Source organism: Numida meleagris, chromosome 11, assembly GCF_002078875.1.
Source record: "Numida meleagris isolate 19003 breed g44 Domestic line chromosome 11, NumMel1.0, whole genome shotgun sequence".
Lineage (NCBI taxonomy): Eukaryota > Metazoa > Chordata > Aves > Galliformes > Numididae > Numida > Numida meleagris.
Genome location: NC_034419.1, coordinates 9,817,786 through 9,833,566, shown reverse-complemented (window position 1 = coordinate 9,833,566; position 15,781 = coordinate 9,817,786). Strand labels below are relative to the sequence as shown.

At 56.3% G+C, this 15,781-nt stretch overlaps 1 protein-coding gene across 4 annotated transcripts in view; it reads right to left on the bottom strand.

Annotated features, from left to right (window-relative positions):
- PLXNA1 (plexin A1) overlaps positions 1 to 15,781 on the bottom strand; it is a 95,349-nt gene that overhangs the window by 66,879 nt on the left and 12,689 nt on the right. For all 4 annotated transcript variants that reach the window (XM_021409168.1, XM_021409171.1, XM_021409169.1 and 1 more), the window contains exon 3: positions 12,613 to 12,795. In XM_021409168.1, coding sequence (XP_021264843.1) covers positions 12,613 to 12,795 — 183 coding nt within the window. The remainder of the gene's footprint in view (positions 1 to 12,612; positions 12,796 to 15,781) is intronic.

Genomic DNA, 15,781 nt, shown 5'->3' with positions numbered 1-15,781 from the left:
TGGTTCCGCACCTTTTGGTGGCAAATGACAAAGCAAGAGAGGGTGCTCTGGGTGAGCTGGGGCCACAGCAAAAGCCCAGGGAGGAGGCAGCGGGATGATGGACGCGCACAGCCACGCACACAGCCGCTGCGGTATTTCAGAGATGGAAAACTAAAGCAGAGCAGGAGCGAGCACCGCAGCAAAGTCCCCGCTCCAGGACATGCCACCAGTGAGCAGGAGACACGCCAGCAAGGGGACGCTCCCTGCAGGGCCTTTAACATTGGTGGCACTGAATTTACCAAAACCCAAAGGAGCAGAGAGAGAGAAGGAGGCACTTTGCAGCGCTGCACCGAGGATCGCTGTTCGCCCTTCCAAGCGCTGAAAACTAATCCCCCCTTCTCCCCTTTTTATCCCATTGAAAACTTGACAGAACCTCCTAGCGCTTTGCAGTTGAAATTGGCAGGTCTTAAATTAATTGACTACAATTTTACACAACAACATGTTTAGCTGAGAGTTGGCCCGCGGCCCGCTTGGCTCGCCACCGCTCCCCAGACACTTTTCAAGCAACCTCAAAAACTTCATAACACATCTAAGGCAAAGGAAGCAGGTTGCCAATGTGACCCGCTCCCTGCCAAAATCCAGCCCTGCTTCCCTGCACCCCCTCCCCGACCCTTCTCCGGCTCCTCCAGCACTTCCCTCGCTCTCATTAATGGCGTGTTAAATTATTCTAATCGCCTCTGAGGACTTTGCTCCTCCAAACGCGAAGGAGCGCAGCACAGGTTTCCTTCTTGCTGGGTGACGGGCCCGCTGCTTTGCCATGGAAACGACAGCGATGGGACCGATGCGTGCAACAGGCATGAGGAAAGTCAGGTTTTTATTCCAATCCGTCCTGACGCATTCCTGCTCTCCTTCCACTTAAACCCCATAAGACGGAGCCCAAAGCAAAAGCCAATGTCACAGTGCCAGCGCTGGTGGCATGTCCTCAATGCTTCCAGATGGGGGTCAGGCACCCTGGGGTGACACATGGGTGACCCTGCGCACAGGGACACGCAATCCCAGTAATGAACCCACAGCTCCAGCTCACCTCCAGCCCTCACCAGGAGCCAGCTCAGCCAAAAACAATTGTGCTGTTGTTAGCGGAGCCGGCACGGCTGCTCAACTCAGTGCCAGGTCCCCAAAAACTCAAGGTTGGTTCTCACTGCGCCCTGAGCCTCTCCGCTCTGAGATCCCACAAGATGCCACCATGGCCCAATGCCAACCCCACTGCCCAATGTCAACCCCACGGCCCAACACCGGTCCCGGTGCCAGGCACGTGTCCAGGGCACAGTGCTGAGCTCCGGTCGGGCTGCAGGAGGCTGGCGAGGATTTCTCCAGCTCAGCCTCGGGTCAAGCAGCTGATGCTCAGCGAAAGCCAAATTGGGGGTGGGTTGTTTGTGTGATTTTATTTCTTGAATAAACAGAAACATCCTGTGTGTGATTAAGAGCCTTTATGAAAAACACACCAGCACCGAACGCTGCAGCTGGGGCTGGAGGTACCGCAGCGCCTGGGAGGCAGAAAACAAGAGGGTTTGGCTTCCTCAGGGTGAACATGGATTGACACAACAAAAAATCCCAGGCAAGTTTCAGGCCATGCACACAGATAGAAATCCTCCCCAGGAGACCTAAGACCGTTCTCTTCTCCCGGAATTGTCGTGCGTTCCACGCCAAGCCCCCTCTTGCTCCTGCCCCTGCTGCGAGCCCAGGGCACAGCAGGGCTCCAACAGCCCACGCACCCTGAGCCGCAGCCACGGGGCACCAGCATCGCTTTTAAGCATTAATTCTTTTCTTTATCACCTTCTGCCTGAGGACATCAAAGCACTCGGCATGCATTTACGCCGCGCTCCTCCTTTTGGCTGCGGGCATCACCATCTGTAGACAGCATGGAGGAGAAAGCCGTGGTGCAGACGGAGCAGCGAGCCGACCCCAGCCCTGCTCTGAGAGATGGAGTCCAACATGGGGACCCGCAGCACTCCTGCAGCCACCCCACTGCACCCACCCCATTGCACCCATCCCCGTGCAGCCTCTGCACTGCGCTCCTGCCCCCGGGGAGCCGCGCCAGGAGAACACATGCTTTTGTTTAACGAGCACGGGCTGAGAGGGGAAAAAGGCACTTAAACAGCTCACACACACACAAAAAGCGACATTTTCAAGTTGTTTCTCTCTGGCAAGGTTCAAAATAGGCCAAGGTTTTTGTTTTCATTGGGAGGCTTGAAAAAATGTATTTCATCCAAACTATCCTCGAAACATTCCTGACATTTATCGCCGTCAACTTTTCCTCCAATTAATTGCCTCTGCACAACTATCGCTGTCCTGATGAAAAACAGCTCCAGAAATACGCAAACCATTAAAAAAAAAAAAAAAACACGTGCTCTCCCTTGCTTGGCTTCTCGCTGCTCACAAGCACAAACAGAATTAGGGAGGCGAAGAGAGCAAGAACAACACAGCCTCCATAGCTTTGTCCAGTGAGCAGGGATTTGGAGGCGATGGTGGGAGCTTGCTGGTTGGCACCCCCATGTGCAGCCCCCAAACCACCTCCACTCACAGCCCTGCAGCACGTGGGACAAGCACAAGGCAAAGCCAAGCACTGCTGCTCCCCAGCAGACAGCCCCCAAAGGCACCTGGGCGGATACGGTGTCGGGGAGGGCTGGAGCCGGTTGCAGGCTTTTTAATCGCTTCCATTTCCAAAGTGAAGCGGAGCTCTTGTTTCAACAGCTTGCATGAGCAGCTGTCAGGCAGAAAGGTTCAAAAGGACAAGGCTGGAGGGAGAAAGGGAGCCGAGGCTCCGAGCAGCAGGTTTTGGCTGTGCACGGGGGTACAAGGAGGGCACCGGAGGCCCCCAGGCTGTGTGCTCCAGCCCCCCAAGTTCTCCCATGCAGGTTTAGGAGGGGAAGGAAACCCTGAGCTAAGACACAAAGCGTTTATCTCACCTGCTAGAAGAGAAACACATCTTTAATTTTAAACATTGAGCGTAAAAACAGATCCCCTGAGGCTCATAAACATACCAGAAAGAGAGGGAGAGTAACACGGGGAAGCCCTGGGGAAATAAACAGAGAATTCAATTTGGGAAGTTCCTCTCCCCAGAGCTGGGTGGAAATCACCCCCACAGCATCACAGCAGGCACAGGCCATGCACGAGGTGTAGCTTTGTTGAGCGGGTATTTTTTCTTTTTTTGAAGGAGTTTGCTTATTGCTCCTCATTGCTGGGATGCAGTGTGGGGAGCAGGAAGGATGTTCTGACGTGAGAGACAGAGGTCACCACGCCACGCTGGGGCTGTGCGGCCTTTCCAAAGGGCTCCATGTATGTGCAAGTCGTGCTAAGACACCGCTTCCCACAGCTGATTACAGACACAACCATCCTGGCTAGGACACAGGCCTATCTTTGGGAGCTTTTAAAGAAAAACATATACATATATATGTACACACATACATATAGACACACATATACACGCACCAAAACTGGACTACCCTTTCTCCACAATGTTTTCCATTGCACTCATGGCTACCAGTTCACTGTGAGATGAGCCAAGGAGAAGCCAGGTGCCAATCCAGCCATGGTGGTCACGGCACCCAGCAGAAGACTTGCTGGAGTCACAGCCTCCAGGATGCCAGGACATGGGGCTGTCCCCAAAACAACAAGTGGAGGCAAAGCCAAGTGAGCCAGCAGCTCTGCGAGCATTCACTCTGCAGATGCCGGAACGTAATTAAGATCCACAGGGTTGCGTCAATCACCAAGGGGAAGAAAACAGCAGGGAAACCTCAGTCAGAACATGGCAGAAGTGCGAGCAGTGCTGGTGTCAGGGTGCCTGAGGGACGGTGGACGTGGTAGAAATCCCCGCTCGAGCACCTGAGGCTGCAGTCTGCCAGCCCAAAGTTGGGGGATGCTGCAGCCCAAGAGCAAGCTCAACCTCAGGCAAACCTCCCCCCGCCATCAAGGGACTCACTCTTCCCCTGGCTTGTAGCCCGAAGAGGGCCCACCCGGAGGGACGCAGTGCCATCCCCAATGTCCCATGTGGAGCTCGTCCCCAGGGGTGCCTGGAGCTGCCAGGGGACGGGCGAGCAGGGGAAGGCGCGCACAGCCACGGCCCTGCACAGCGCCGGCGCCCAGGATAGCACGCAAATTGCTTCATTAAATTTCATCACATTAAGCCAGTTTCATGAATTTAACATTGTCCCCGGACTATTGTTTGTCTGAAAATTAAATTACGGCAACATTTGTTGTTTCAATGAGTCTGTCAATTACAAACGAGCCTGGAGAAGGGGGATGCAGGCACGGGCAGGTGATGCCACCCCTGCCTGCAGGCGGCCCCAGCGGAGGTGGGAAGCGCAGCCCCTCTTCTTGTGGGATGGGAGAGGGGAAGAATTTGGATAACACTTTGTTTCAGTCAAATCCAACTGCGCCAGGCAAGGCAAGGCACTAAGCACGGGAAGCCTGGCTGTGCTGGATCCGGTCACAGCTCTGACAGCAGAGCACTGGGCAGCACCAGCCCCAGTTACACCCCCGTGCTGGTCTGGGGCTGTTTGGCCTTACCAGTTTGCAAAGCTTTGCCACAAAGGGGAACACTCAGAAAAAAAAATCTCATTTATGCTTCCTTTTCCCCTGAGCAGCTCCTCTCCACAGTATCAGAAACAAAGGTGACAACCTTTTGCTTTGTAAAGAAAACCATCGAGCCAAGTGCACTATAAATAGCACCCAAAACTGACCCGTATCCCCAGCCGAGGGGAATGAAATGAAGACAAGTGAACCACCACCTTCAAGGTCAGAGAGACTTTTTTCTCCCTTTGTTCAAGGTCTGGTAATTTTATCAACGTAGGAGAGCAATCCAACATACATCATTACAGCTGCAGCTAATAAAAAGCACACGGCTTTGTCAGCCTGGCGTTGTTTCTGCTGTTCTTACAGGGACAGCCACGGGCACGATGCTCCCCCAGCTCCCACCAGCAACCAATGGATGCTGCCCTCAGGAGCACCGAGCACAGCGAAACGAAAGCGCTCTCAGCTCATCCAGCTTTGCTCCGTAGGGTTCTCCCCACGGTCTAATCTCCATCTACAGAGAGGCAGCTTGTCACGTGGTGCTGGCTCTCTTCTTTATATCCAGCTGCTAAATTGCATTAAAAGAACTAAGCGTCCATTAAATAAAACTTTCCCGCTATTGCTTCCCATGCAGACAATTGCTCTCGCTGCCACGGGGATGCTCCGTGACGACAGCTGTTCCAAGTTCGCACACAGACCAAGGGTGTGCGGTGTTAACGTTCTAGTAGGAAGGAGATGGGAAGAAGAGGTGGTACCTGCAGCTCATGCATGCACCCAACCACACATTTTTCTATTTCACCGCCAGCACTGATCCCACAGGGCACCTTCCTGCCGCCCTACCTCCCCCATCGCCACCATTAGCATCCTCTCCCCGCGACTTCAGAGCAGCACAGCCCAGAATTACCAGGGGCAAGGCATAGCAGAGGCCGAGCAATAGCACACCCTGAGCTGCCCATGGCCGAGCACTGTGCCCAGTGACACTGAACAACCCCACGGGTTTCAAAACATCGGGATGGATGACGGGCTCCAGAGGTCACCAAGGGGCGGATGGGGTCCAGGTCCCTTGTCCTCACATCTCTACTCCTGACAGGTTTCCTACACAAATTCCTCAGGCACCATTAGCTGTGGCTGCAGGCTGGATACCAGCACACTAATCGCTGCCTTTGGGGCTCCCCGTGCCCTCTTTTCTCTGCTGCCTTTGGTGGGAGGCTGGGGCCATTATTCCACCCGAAATGCTAAAATTAGTCAGTGTTCAAGCCTGTGAATAGGCACAATGGCTCCAACAGGAGGGCCTTGACAGCACAGGGGCCTCCCAGCTCATTTCCATCTCAATGGGATGGCTTTTCACCCTGCCATGTCCCCAAGGGGCCATCACTGAGGTCCGCAGCAGACGACCACAGCCACAGCCCCTCTAGGACAACCACGATGGGCAGGGAGATGCACAAAGATGGTTAGCATCATCTAAACCAAGTCCATAGGGAAGGAAGGAAACCACCAAGCTTGGAGTGAGCCTGGGTCCCCCAAGCCTGGTCCCAGCAGAGGGAAATGAAGAAAGGACCAGAAACACAGGCCCTCCTCCAGCTCCTGCCTTCCAAAGTCACCTTGCACGAGGGTGCCCATGCCCAGCTCGATGCTCCGTGCCCGGCTGACGGATGGGGCTGCATGGAGCCGCACGGAGTCAGCGCTTTCTGCTGGGAAGGTCTGAGCCAGGCTACGGCCCCACCTGGCAGCGCGCCCGGCTCCTCTCTCTGTCTCCTCACCTGCCGGCTTTGTGCTGACTGCAGAGCAGATAGGGGGGGAAAAAGGAAGAGTTATGGCTTGAGTCACAGAGCCTGGAGCATCAGGGCTGGGGGAAGGAACCCCTCCAAATCCTCTGTGCGAGGGGCAGGCACCCCAGAGCGTCCTGCAAGAGGCAGGAGGGCAGCCGGGGCTCAGCCCCATCCTTCCCCAAAGTCACCCGAGGACGGAGCCAGCAGCTGCTGCCCCAGCAGGTCCCAGAGGCCGGCAGTTCACGATGAATTTCTAATTGTTTCCTCCAACAATGAGACATCCTGTGCGGAGCTCAACAAAGCCCGTCGCAGGCCAGCAGGGGCCCCTTCCTCCTGAGCTCCGCACCCTCTCCCCGCACCCCAGCCACGTACACGGGCAGCGCTGCCGCCTCCACCTTGATTAAAACAGGCGGCACTTAACAGCTCTGGTGAGAGCTCTCGAGGGGGCTGGGAGCGGCGGAGAGGTATTTGATGGATGCACTTTGGCAACCGTTGGCTACCTTGTCATGGCAATAAAATTATCGCTATTGATTGGGGAGGAACGTAGGCGCGCGCTACACGGCGCCCGTCTCCCCGATGGGGTTGGGGCTGCTGCAGAAGCCTCGAGGAGCTGCAGGCACGGCGGGGAGCAGGGTCCCCAAGGGATGGGATGGGGATGGAGCGGGAGAGGGCAGAGGGAAGAGGCGGCAGGAACAAAAGGCCCTTGTGCGGTGCGGCCAGCTGCTCTCTCGGCTCCGCTGCGCTCGCTGAACCAGCAGGAATACACGGAGGGGCCCAGCCTTGCAGCACCCCCAGTGCACTGCAGAGGTATGGAGCAGGCAGCTGCAGAGGTACTCCAATACCCACCCCAGGTAGCAACAAACGTGGCACCTCTGTGTGACACAGCGGACACAAAGGCTGCCCCTGCAGAAGGCGGACAGCATGGAAGCAGGGCAAGGGGCCAGCTCCCTGCAGGATGGGGACACGGGGGTCACGAGGGGAGCTGAGCCCTCTCCGGGAGCTGGATTTCACACGCGCGGACACAATGGGCCCCTTTTCAGCCACGAGCTGCTTAAGCTGCCTTAGTGCTAAGCAGAGGCAATGTGAAAGGAGCCGCGTGGCTGGCGGGGACGGGGACAAACACCAGGCAGGGAGCCTCGTGCTTTCTCCTTGCAGCCTCACGAGGACCCTGACCTCCACCGGGTGATTTGTGGATTGGAGAACCAGATGTAGTGAGTTTTGTTTCAAGTTTTGTTGACAAGTACCTGTAACACAGAGCCCAGGGCATCACTGGGAGGAGGACACTAGCCCCACGAAAAACCTTCCCGAAGTCAGGAGCGTGGTCTCCAGCCACGCAAAGGGGCACTTGGAGGCCAGGTGCAGCTCTACCCTGCTTTGGCTGTCTTGAGAGCAAGACGCAGAGCAGGCATTTGGAAACCAGCAGCCCAGCTTCAACTCACAAGCTGCCCCAACAGCCTGACCCAGCCACCAGCCTAGACCTGCCCACACCAGGGTACAGTTCTTGGGAGACTTTGCCCTTACCTGGCACCCAACAGAGATCTACACAAGTCCAAAAGACACAAGGTCACCAGACGCTCCCCAAAGCAGGTAGCCAGCCTCCATTGCCAAGGACAGGGTAAGCAGTCAGGTACTGCCCCAATGTAGGAGACATTCCTGCCCCCTCCAGACCCACATCTCCCCTCCCCAGCATCCCCCAGCACTAATTCTGCAGCCAGCAAAGCAGCCATCCACCAAAATACCCAGCACATGACTAGCAGATGCCCTGTGCTCCCTGCCAACCCAGAGGGGATAATTATTGACTTGCGACACAGCTGGAGGAACGAAGGAAAGGAAGAAAGCAGAGGGGCTTTCACAATGGGAAGAGGTTTTGCTTTTAAAACACTTAGAGGGAAAAAAAATAAATCATTCTTTAGAAGCAAAATCAGAAGGGGAGAAAGCACCAGTGCTGCCCCAGGCAGCAAAAACATGATTTCCCAGCCCAGTGTCAGCAAGCAATGGGGAAATTCCTGCAAAGCCCCAGCCTGTAGCTTTCTCCTGCCACCCACCATGCCCTGCCCTGTAGCCCACCAGCCCCAGCCTCCCAGTGCCCATCAAACGGCCACACTGAATGTGGGCTGCCAGCGCTCCTCCCCATGCAGGAGCTGCAAGGTCCCCAGGTCCTGCCCAGGAGAAGCGAGCACCGCGTGTGTTTGTGCACCGATAGGGATGACCCACTTAGCACAAAGAGTTTATTTATTTTTTTTTGTTATTATTGTTAAAGCGGAGAAGCCAAAGAAACTAGACACGGGGCCAGTTCAGCTGTGCTGTCCGTGGGAGAGGATAAACACACTGCAGAGAGCACGAGCTGCAGGGGGGAGCAAATTCCCAGCAGGGATGTGCCCTGATGCGTTAGCACCCAAGGCCATCTGCTTTCAGGACAGGGAAGGAGCTAAAGAGATTACAGTGGCAACTGGGCAGCCAGAGTCAGACAAAGAGATCCTCGGAAAACAAATGCTGGCAGCAAGGGCACTCGGCCTGATGCAGTGCTCACATGGCTGTGCTCACCTTCAGACCTTCTGCAGAAGCACAACTGGAGCACCATCAGCAAAGCCACGGGAGAGGCAAAGACTGGTGACTTCCAGGCACAAGGCAGATGCCGGGAAGCAAACTTTGCCGCTCTTGCTCACATTTCCTCTAGAAGTCCCCACGCAATGTGCTCCAGGTTCATGTCCCTGTGTCACTTCCCCATCCGGCACACCACAGGGCACAAGGACGGGTCCGTGACGCGCCCACAGAACGAACTCCAGCGTGGAGAGGAAGTGGCTCACATCCAACACCAGCAACACGGCCAGAGTCATCCCCACGTTACTCATCCTGGCAGCGGCAGAAATTCCCCAGACAACACAACCCCATGACTGCTGGCGAAGGGCAGCGAGCACGAGGGCTGAGGGCTTTCCAAGCCTGGCCTCTCCGCATAACTCAGCGCCATCCAAAGATAACCGTGTGCCTGCTCGCCTGGTGGGATGCGAGCATGGAGCAGGCAGCTGCAGGGCTGCAACTCGCTCAGCATCACGGTGGTCCCACGCTTCCATCCCACCCGATGCCCCTCTGCCCCAGCCCAACCCCCTCCTGCTGCCAACCTGCAGCCACCTACTCCCACTTCTGGGAACATTCCTTGATTCTGACGGTGCTCACATCCCTTTTCCCCCCAAACCCCAGCCTCCACATTGCTCCAATTGCAGCCCAGACTCCAAACTCAACCCCATGCGCAGTGCTGTTCTGGGAAACCAGTTCCCCTTTAAAGGGATGGTTTCAGCCAGCCCAGGGATAGAGGGACGTGGAACAGGGGTGTCTGGAGGCAAAGGGCAGGGCAGGCTCCAGCTGCGGTGGTGGCAGGTGCTGCCCTGCAGCCTCACAGCCGCCGCAGGGAAGCCAGGCTCGCGTGGCTTTTCCAGGGGACAAAGGCAGGCTCTGTCTGCATGCAACAGCCTGGACAAATGCTGGCCATGGGAGCTGCCATCCAAGGAAAATCCAGACACAGCAGTGACTCTGCCCTGACCTTACCCCGGCCCAGATGGCACGATCAGTGTCCCCTTGTCTGACTGGCATGCACGGCAGCATTCCTGGGGATGGGGAGCACAGAGTGCTCGTCTGTACCGTGCCGCAGCTCTCAGCACACTGCTGTGTTATTGTAGGGTCTAACCAAATCCTCCAGCGGGAGCAGTATGGATGCGAAGGGACACAGTGGGTGCCTTCCTGTAAAGACATCGGGGCCTGCAGGAGAGCAGGGGGAAGAAATGCTCAGGGTACACAAAGCCAAAACACGGGCATTTGCCAAGGGGACAAAGGAAACACCAAGGGGCTGCAAGCAGAGGGATGCCCACCACTGTCAGGAGATGGGCAGGCGGCTGGAGAACCTTACAGCAGCCTGGGACTGCAGTGCCAGCCCTAAACTGCCACCCCCTATGCTGCCATCCGAGTACCCAAAAACAAAGCAGCTGTGCACCCTGCTGAGCACCCCATCCCCTAGCTGGTGACATGTCAGCACCACCCGGGGAGGTGCTCACAGCCATCCCCTCACCACGGCCCCGCAGACAGCCAGGCAGCGGGATCAGGTAGCTGCTGAGGCAGCGCTTTGCAGGCCTGCCCGGCAGAAAGGCTGGGCTGCACAGCCCAAGGTCACAGCTGAGGACAGCTCTGGTCCCCCAGGGCTCAGCATGGTGCTCAGAGTCCAGAAAGCTTCTATGCTGTGGGGCAGAGGCCATGCAGGGAATATCAACCCTCACCCCAACATCAGTATCTGCCAGGGATAAAAACCTGCCTGGAGTCCTCGTGTCGGGACAGGACAGACGCCCACCTGTTCATGGCCCACTGAGCTCCTGCTCCGTTCCTTCAGGCCCTGTAGGCCCCGTCTGGCTCTCTGGGGCCACTGAACATTGGGACACACCAGTGATGGGCAGAAACCAGCAAAAACAGGGAAGCTCTGCAGAAGAGGAAGCCGCTCAAGCTACACCTGGGCTCCAAGTCCCGGCCTCAGCTTTGACCTCGCATCCAAAGCGAACACGCAGCCTGCACCTGGCCTGGCACCCACCTTTGACAGTCACATGGAAGTGGCTCTGACAGCACAAGGGTCAGGGAAAAACTGAAAAGGAGGAAAAAATGGAGGGAAGGAAAAAACACATCCTCCACATAAAAAGCAACTGCCATCTTCTCTAGATAAATAAGGGACAGAAGACGTAACGCTGTCCCCGTGGCTTTGTGAACCCTCCTCCCACACCCTCCTTCCTTCCATCCTCATCCCTTGTGCTGGCACGGGCTATTTAAAACCTCCCGCTGGGAGCTCGGCAGAAGGAGAAGCCGCCAGCAACGCGACGCCGGTCCCTGCAGGCCCCGTATCGATCAGGAAGGGAGGATGAGCTGCTTCCATCAGCTCCCTGCAGCCTGGCGCCGACACCACGGGAAGAGAACTACCCCAGCGGGGCACACTGGGCACAGAGAGCACCGCCAGCACCCTGCTCACCCCAAATCCCACTCATTATTCCAAACCCCAGCCTACTGAGAACAGGTCCACGAAGCCAAGCTCTGGCTCCCGCCTGGTGTTCTGCTCCCAGGAGATGTACGGAAAGGTTTTGTTTTAAACAGCATGGATAAGGAGAAGCAGATCAAACGCAGGGCCAGCCCTGGGAAGGGTGCTGGGACTCCTCAGCCAAGCCCTGCTCTTCCTGCCTCCTGCCAGGACCACGCCAAGACCTTTGCTACGCCTCTGCCTGGCTGAGGATGCTGTTAATGTGAGCTATGTTTACACAGGGCATGTACGGCTGTAATTATAGGAACGATGTTATGATAACAGGAAATCCGTGCCCTGTGGAGATACAGACAGAGAAATACACACTCATAGCAATTTGCTAATTGCCACCAACAAGAAGCCTTTGTGCAGTGGTGGGGCACAGGGGAAGTCTCCCCCACGCTGGGAGATGGCTTGGTACTGCCAGGCTGGATCACTCCGCAGCCCCCGAGGGCTCTCTCCTGCCAAGGGAACATCTCAGACCAGTTTGGCTCCCACATACAGCACAGCATAAAACCTAAACCACACTACGGCCAGTATAGGCGGAGCACAGAGCCAGCCTTCCCAGCCCACCATCTCCTGAAAAACGCACCCATCCCTGCAAGGCAGGGCACCTCATGCTGACTCAGACAGAGGAGGTGTGAGAATATCAAACCAGGCTGGAGAAATCCCCATCACAGCAGTAAGGGCACAGCTCATCACCCCCGTGGTGAAGGGCTCCTCCAGAGCTGGGGCAGAAACCCCAACTTCAGACCCCACTTTGATCAGATTCAAGATGCAAGGACAACAGTTACAGCAACTCTGAGCCCACGAAGAACCAAGAGGAGAAGCTCCATCCTGCCCACTTCAGACAAGCCAGTGCTGCCAACCCAGCTAAACGTTTCCCTCAACAGCAATGGAGACATCAGCACCCACCTCTGCTGACCCTTCCCAGGTCAAAGGCAAAACAACATGGGCCTGGTCAGGCAGAGCCAGTCCCACAACAGCTATAGAGCAAATCAACAGCTCTGAGAGACAACGGGACAGGCTGACCCAGTACCAGGACACAATCTCTGTATTACAGCCCTCCCATAAGACAGAAGTTTGGTGCAACTGTTCGGCAGAGAGGAGCAGTGGGAGTGCATGCTACCCAAACACACCAAAGCTGATACTATGACAGAGGCACAGTCCACCCTGCACCACAGGGACACCAAGCCAAGCAGACATCTCCCCATCAGCATGGGGACATCCCTCACTATGCTGCTCTCCTACCTTTTTGATCTTCCCACTCCGTGTGCCCGCAAACACGACGGTTTGCCCTCTGTAGTCGTAGGCAGCCACCGAGGTCATCCCATCCTCTTTATCCACAAAAAGGGGGGTCCCCTCGATCGTGACGGTTCCACCAAGCGGCTGGTTAAAATCCTGGCCACAGAAGTTGTCATCGATCTGCAGCGGCTGTGGGAAGAGAACAGAAGAGAGATGAGCTTTCTGGTGTGTCAGAGAGCGACAAGGGCTCACACCGACCTCCATCCCCATGGGAGGATGGAGCAGGGGCCACAGAGGCAGCTCCTGTCCCAGCCAGCCCAGACATTTCCGGCCAGTAGGCCTCCAATCTGGTTGGCGTGAAGCAGCTGCAGTCCAAGCTCCGCAACGCCAGGAACAACACAGGCTAGGACACAGCTCAGCTGCCCCCCTTCCCGATCTAGACCTGGGCATGGGGATACTCCTCACCAGCTGGTGGTCTTGCTGCATCACTCCACCCATACACCCACAGGCGACCTCTGCCACAGCTCCTCACCTCTGCGTTTCCCTGTTCACCCCTTGTGTCCCAAAAGGGCACAACGCACGGAAGGGGCACAGCGCTGGCAGTGCAATGCGCTCACCCTTCTCCAGCATCTCCTGGCAGATGTGGCTTGGTCTCTTCCTGCACTGGTCAGCATTAGAGCGAAGGGCGAAATCATGGTTAATAGCAAACGGACCTCAGAATGAAACCCATCCCCTTGTTTCCACAACCAAAGCAGGACTTGACGGAGGAAGAGGGAGCTCTGGCCAAATCCTGGGCGGCCGCAGAGAGCCTCGGTGCATGCGGCTGGGGCTGGAAGGGAGGCACCCCAAGGCACAGTGCCTGGAGAAGCAGGCAGCCTGCTCGGGCCACAGCATTTTACACTTCAAGAGGCTCCTTATGTAACTTTGAATTTAAAGGGGAGAGGTTTTTGGCAAGCAACTGCCTCCAAATGCATGCCAGTCCCCAAGGGGCTTTAAATCCATACAGCATGTGCATGTAACATATGGGAAAATGCCACGCTCCCAAGCTCCACGCACACACATGCACTAAGCAGCTCCGGCTGCTGAAAGCAACAGCCCCACCGCTTCCATCCAGCACAGAGACCTGAGCAGGGGAAACTACAGCCCCAAAACTGGAGGCCCTGACCATCCCACACCCCAAAAACAGCTCTCAGAAACGTTGCACCTTCCCTGGGCTGTCAAGCATGGACATGGTCATCCCACCCAGGCTCACCGTACAGCCCCAAGGCCAGCAGTCCCGCTCCAGGCTGCAGTCAGGAGTCAGCACTGTGCCATCCTTTTAGCCACAGAGAAACAGGAATGATTCCAGCTGGGTACGCTCGGCCTCCTAAAGCAGTCTGGAGATGCAGCCTGGCTTGCTCAGTTGTTCTAAGTTCTGGTGCCTGGTTTAGGATATGGCCACAGATTGACTCCTTTCCGCGCCTGACCCCTTTTTTCATCATTCTCTAGACTGGAGGAGCTTGGGGACATCCAAGCATGCAAGATGCACTGATCCCCAAAAACAGGAATGAGGGGATGAAGGATGTCTGCTGGTGGGAAGGAGAAGTGGGGAGGAGAATTAGCTCTCCAGCCTGCATTCCGGGGCTGCAAGCATCCCTGCAGGCCATCAGCCAGCCCAGAGCTGGTCTGAACAGCCCCAGGCAAACCCACAGCATATGCTTATCGGCAGGCACAGTGCCCACCTCTGCCTGGTACCACCCCGAGCAGGGCAGCAGCACAGGGGTTAACACAGCCCAAGCCCCGAGCACAAACCATGAAGGTATTTAAGCCCTGGCAGCCCCTGGAAGCCAACGCAATTTCTGTTCTCTCTGCACTCCAATTTGCAGCTTCCCCAACCTCATCAGCTGCTGAATATGCAAGAGGATAAATGTTTATGGTGCTTACTCCTCTCTGCTTTGTCTCAACAAACTCTCTGGGAAACGACAAATACAGCTGCACTCCAGGGCCACGAGGAGCACCCGCCCGCCACCGAGATGCTGACACCACCTCGATAAATAATTATGCCAACAATTAGCTCATTAACAGCACACTGCCTCGTTAGGGAAGTGCAGACAGGCACCTTACCGCAGTCGTGCTGAGTGGGCAGCATGAGGCTGGTGGCACCCACCAGTGCCACGTCCCCACTACATGGCACAGCCTGCTCCTCTCCACCGGCATAGCATTTGGGGCAGAAAACCCCAATTCCTCCTCTGAAGGAGCCCCAAGGAGAGCAGACACACCGAGCTAACAGAGCTGGCCAGGAACAGGCAGTCTCCTTGACATGCCTTGTCTCATTGCCTCCCTTCAAGCCCACTTACAAAAGCAATGAGGGAGCAGACAGCAGAGGCGAGACTCGTGCCACTTAGCGTTATTAATTGGCCAGCAATTTGCCAGTTAATACCATTATACACACACCCTGTCCTCCCATGCCTGCCATTCAGCACCTGCCTTCCTGCGCCTGCTGGGGCTGCTTCCCAGCAAGGCCCATGCCCAGCACACAGGGCAGCCCGGCAACACCAGGAGCCAGGTAGGGTACTCTGGGAGCCGGGTACCAACCCTGGGATGCGGCTGCGCACATCTCACCCAGAGCAGCAAAACCCCTGGAGGCACGGTTCCCAAGCTCACTGCCAAGCCTGGTGGCGTCTCCTGGCTCCAGCAAATCCACGCTGTTCCACAGTGCCCAGAGATTAGCATCCTAAGGCTCATAGCTGGGGAGGATGCTGCACTAGGGTCTGGAGTGAGAAGGAAGCCAGCATTCAGGTCAGAAGCCTCCATGCCCAGCAGTCGGTGTCACTGTGCTCAGAGCCATGCCCCAGGTGGCGATGCCCATGTGGTGCCAGCATAGCTCTCCCCAGCCTTCCTCCCCCCACCCGGCACAGTGCAGGAGGACCAGTCCTCAGGGATGTGGCTTTCCAGCACCAAGAAGTCCCTCCGGTGTGCTAAGAAATGAGATTTGGACTTCCCACTTTCCAGAGGAGACTTTAAACCATAAATCCCGAGCAGGAGCGAGAGAGCTCTTGGGACATTTTCCATACGGATGAGGCGTAAATCCCGAGCAACTACTGACTTTAGCAATTACATTCTGCCTCCTTAAAAAAATCAACATGCCCTTTATTTTCTGGCCGGCATCCATCACTGTGAGATCCGTCAGCTGCCA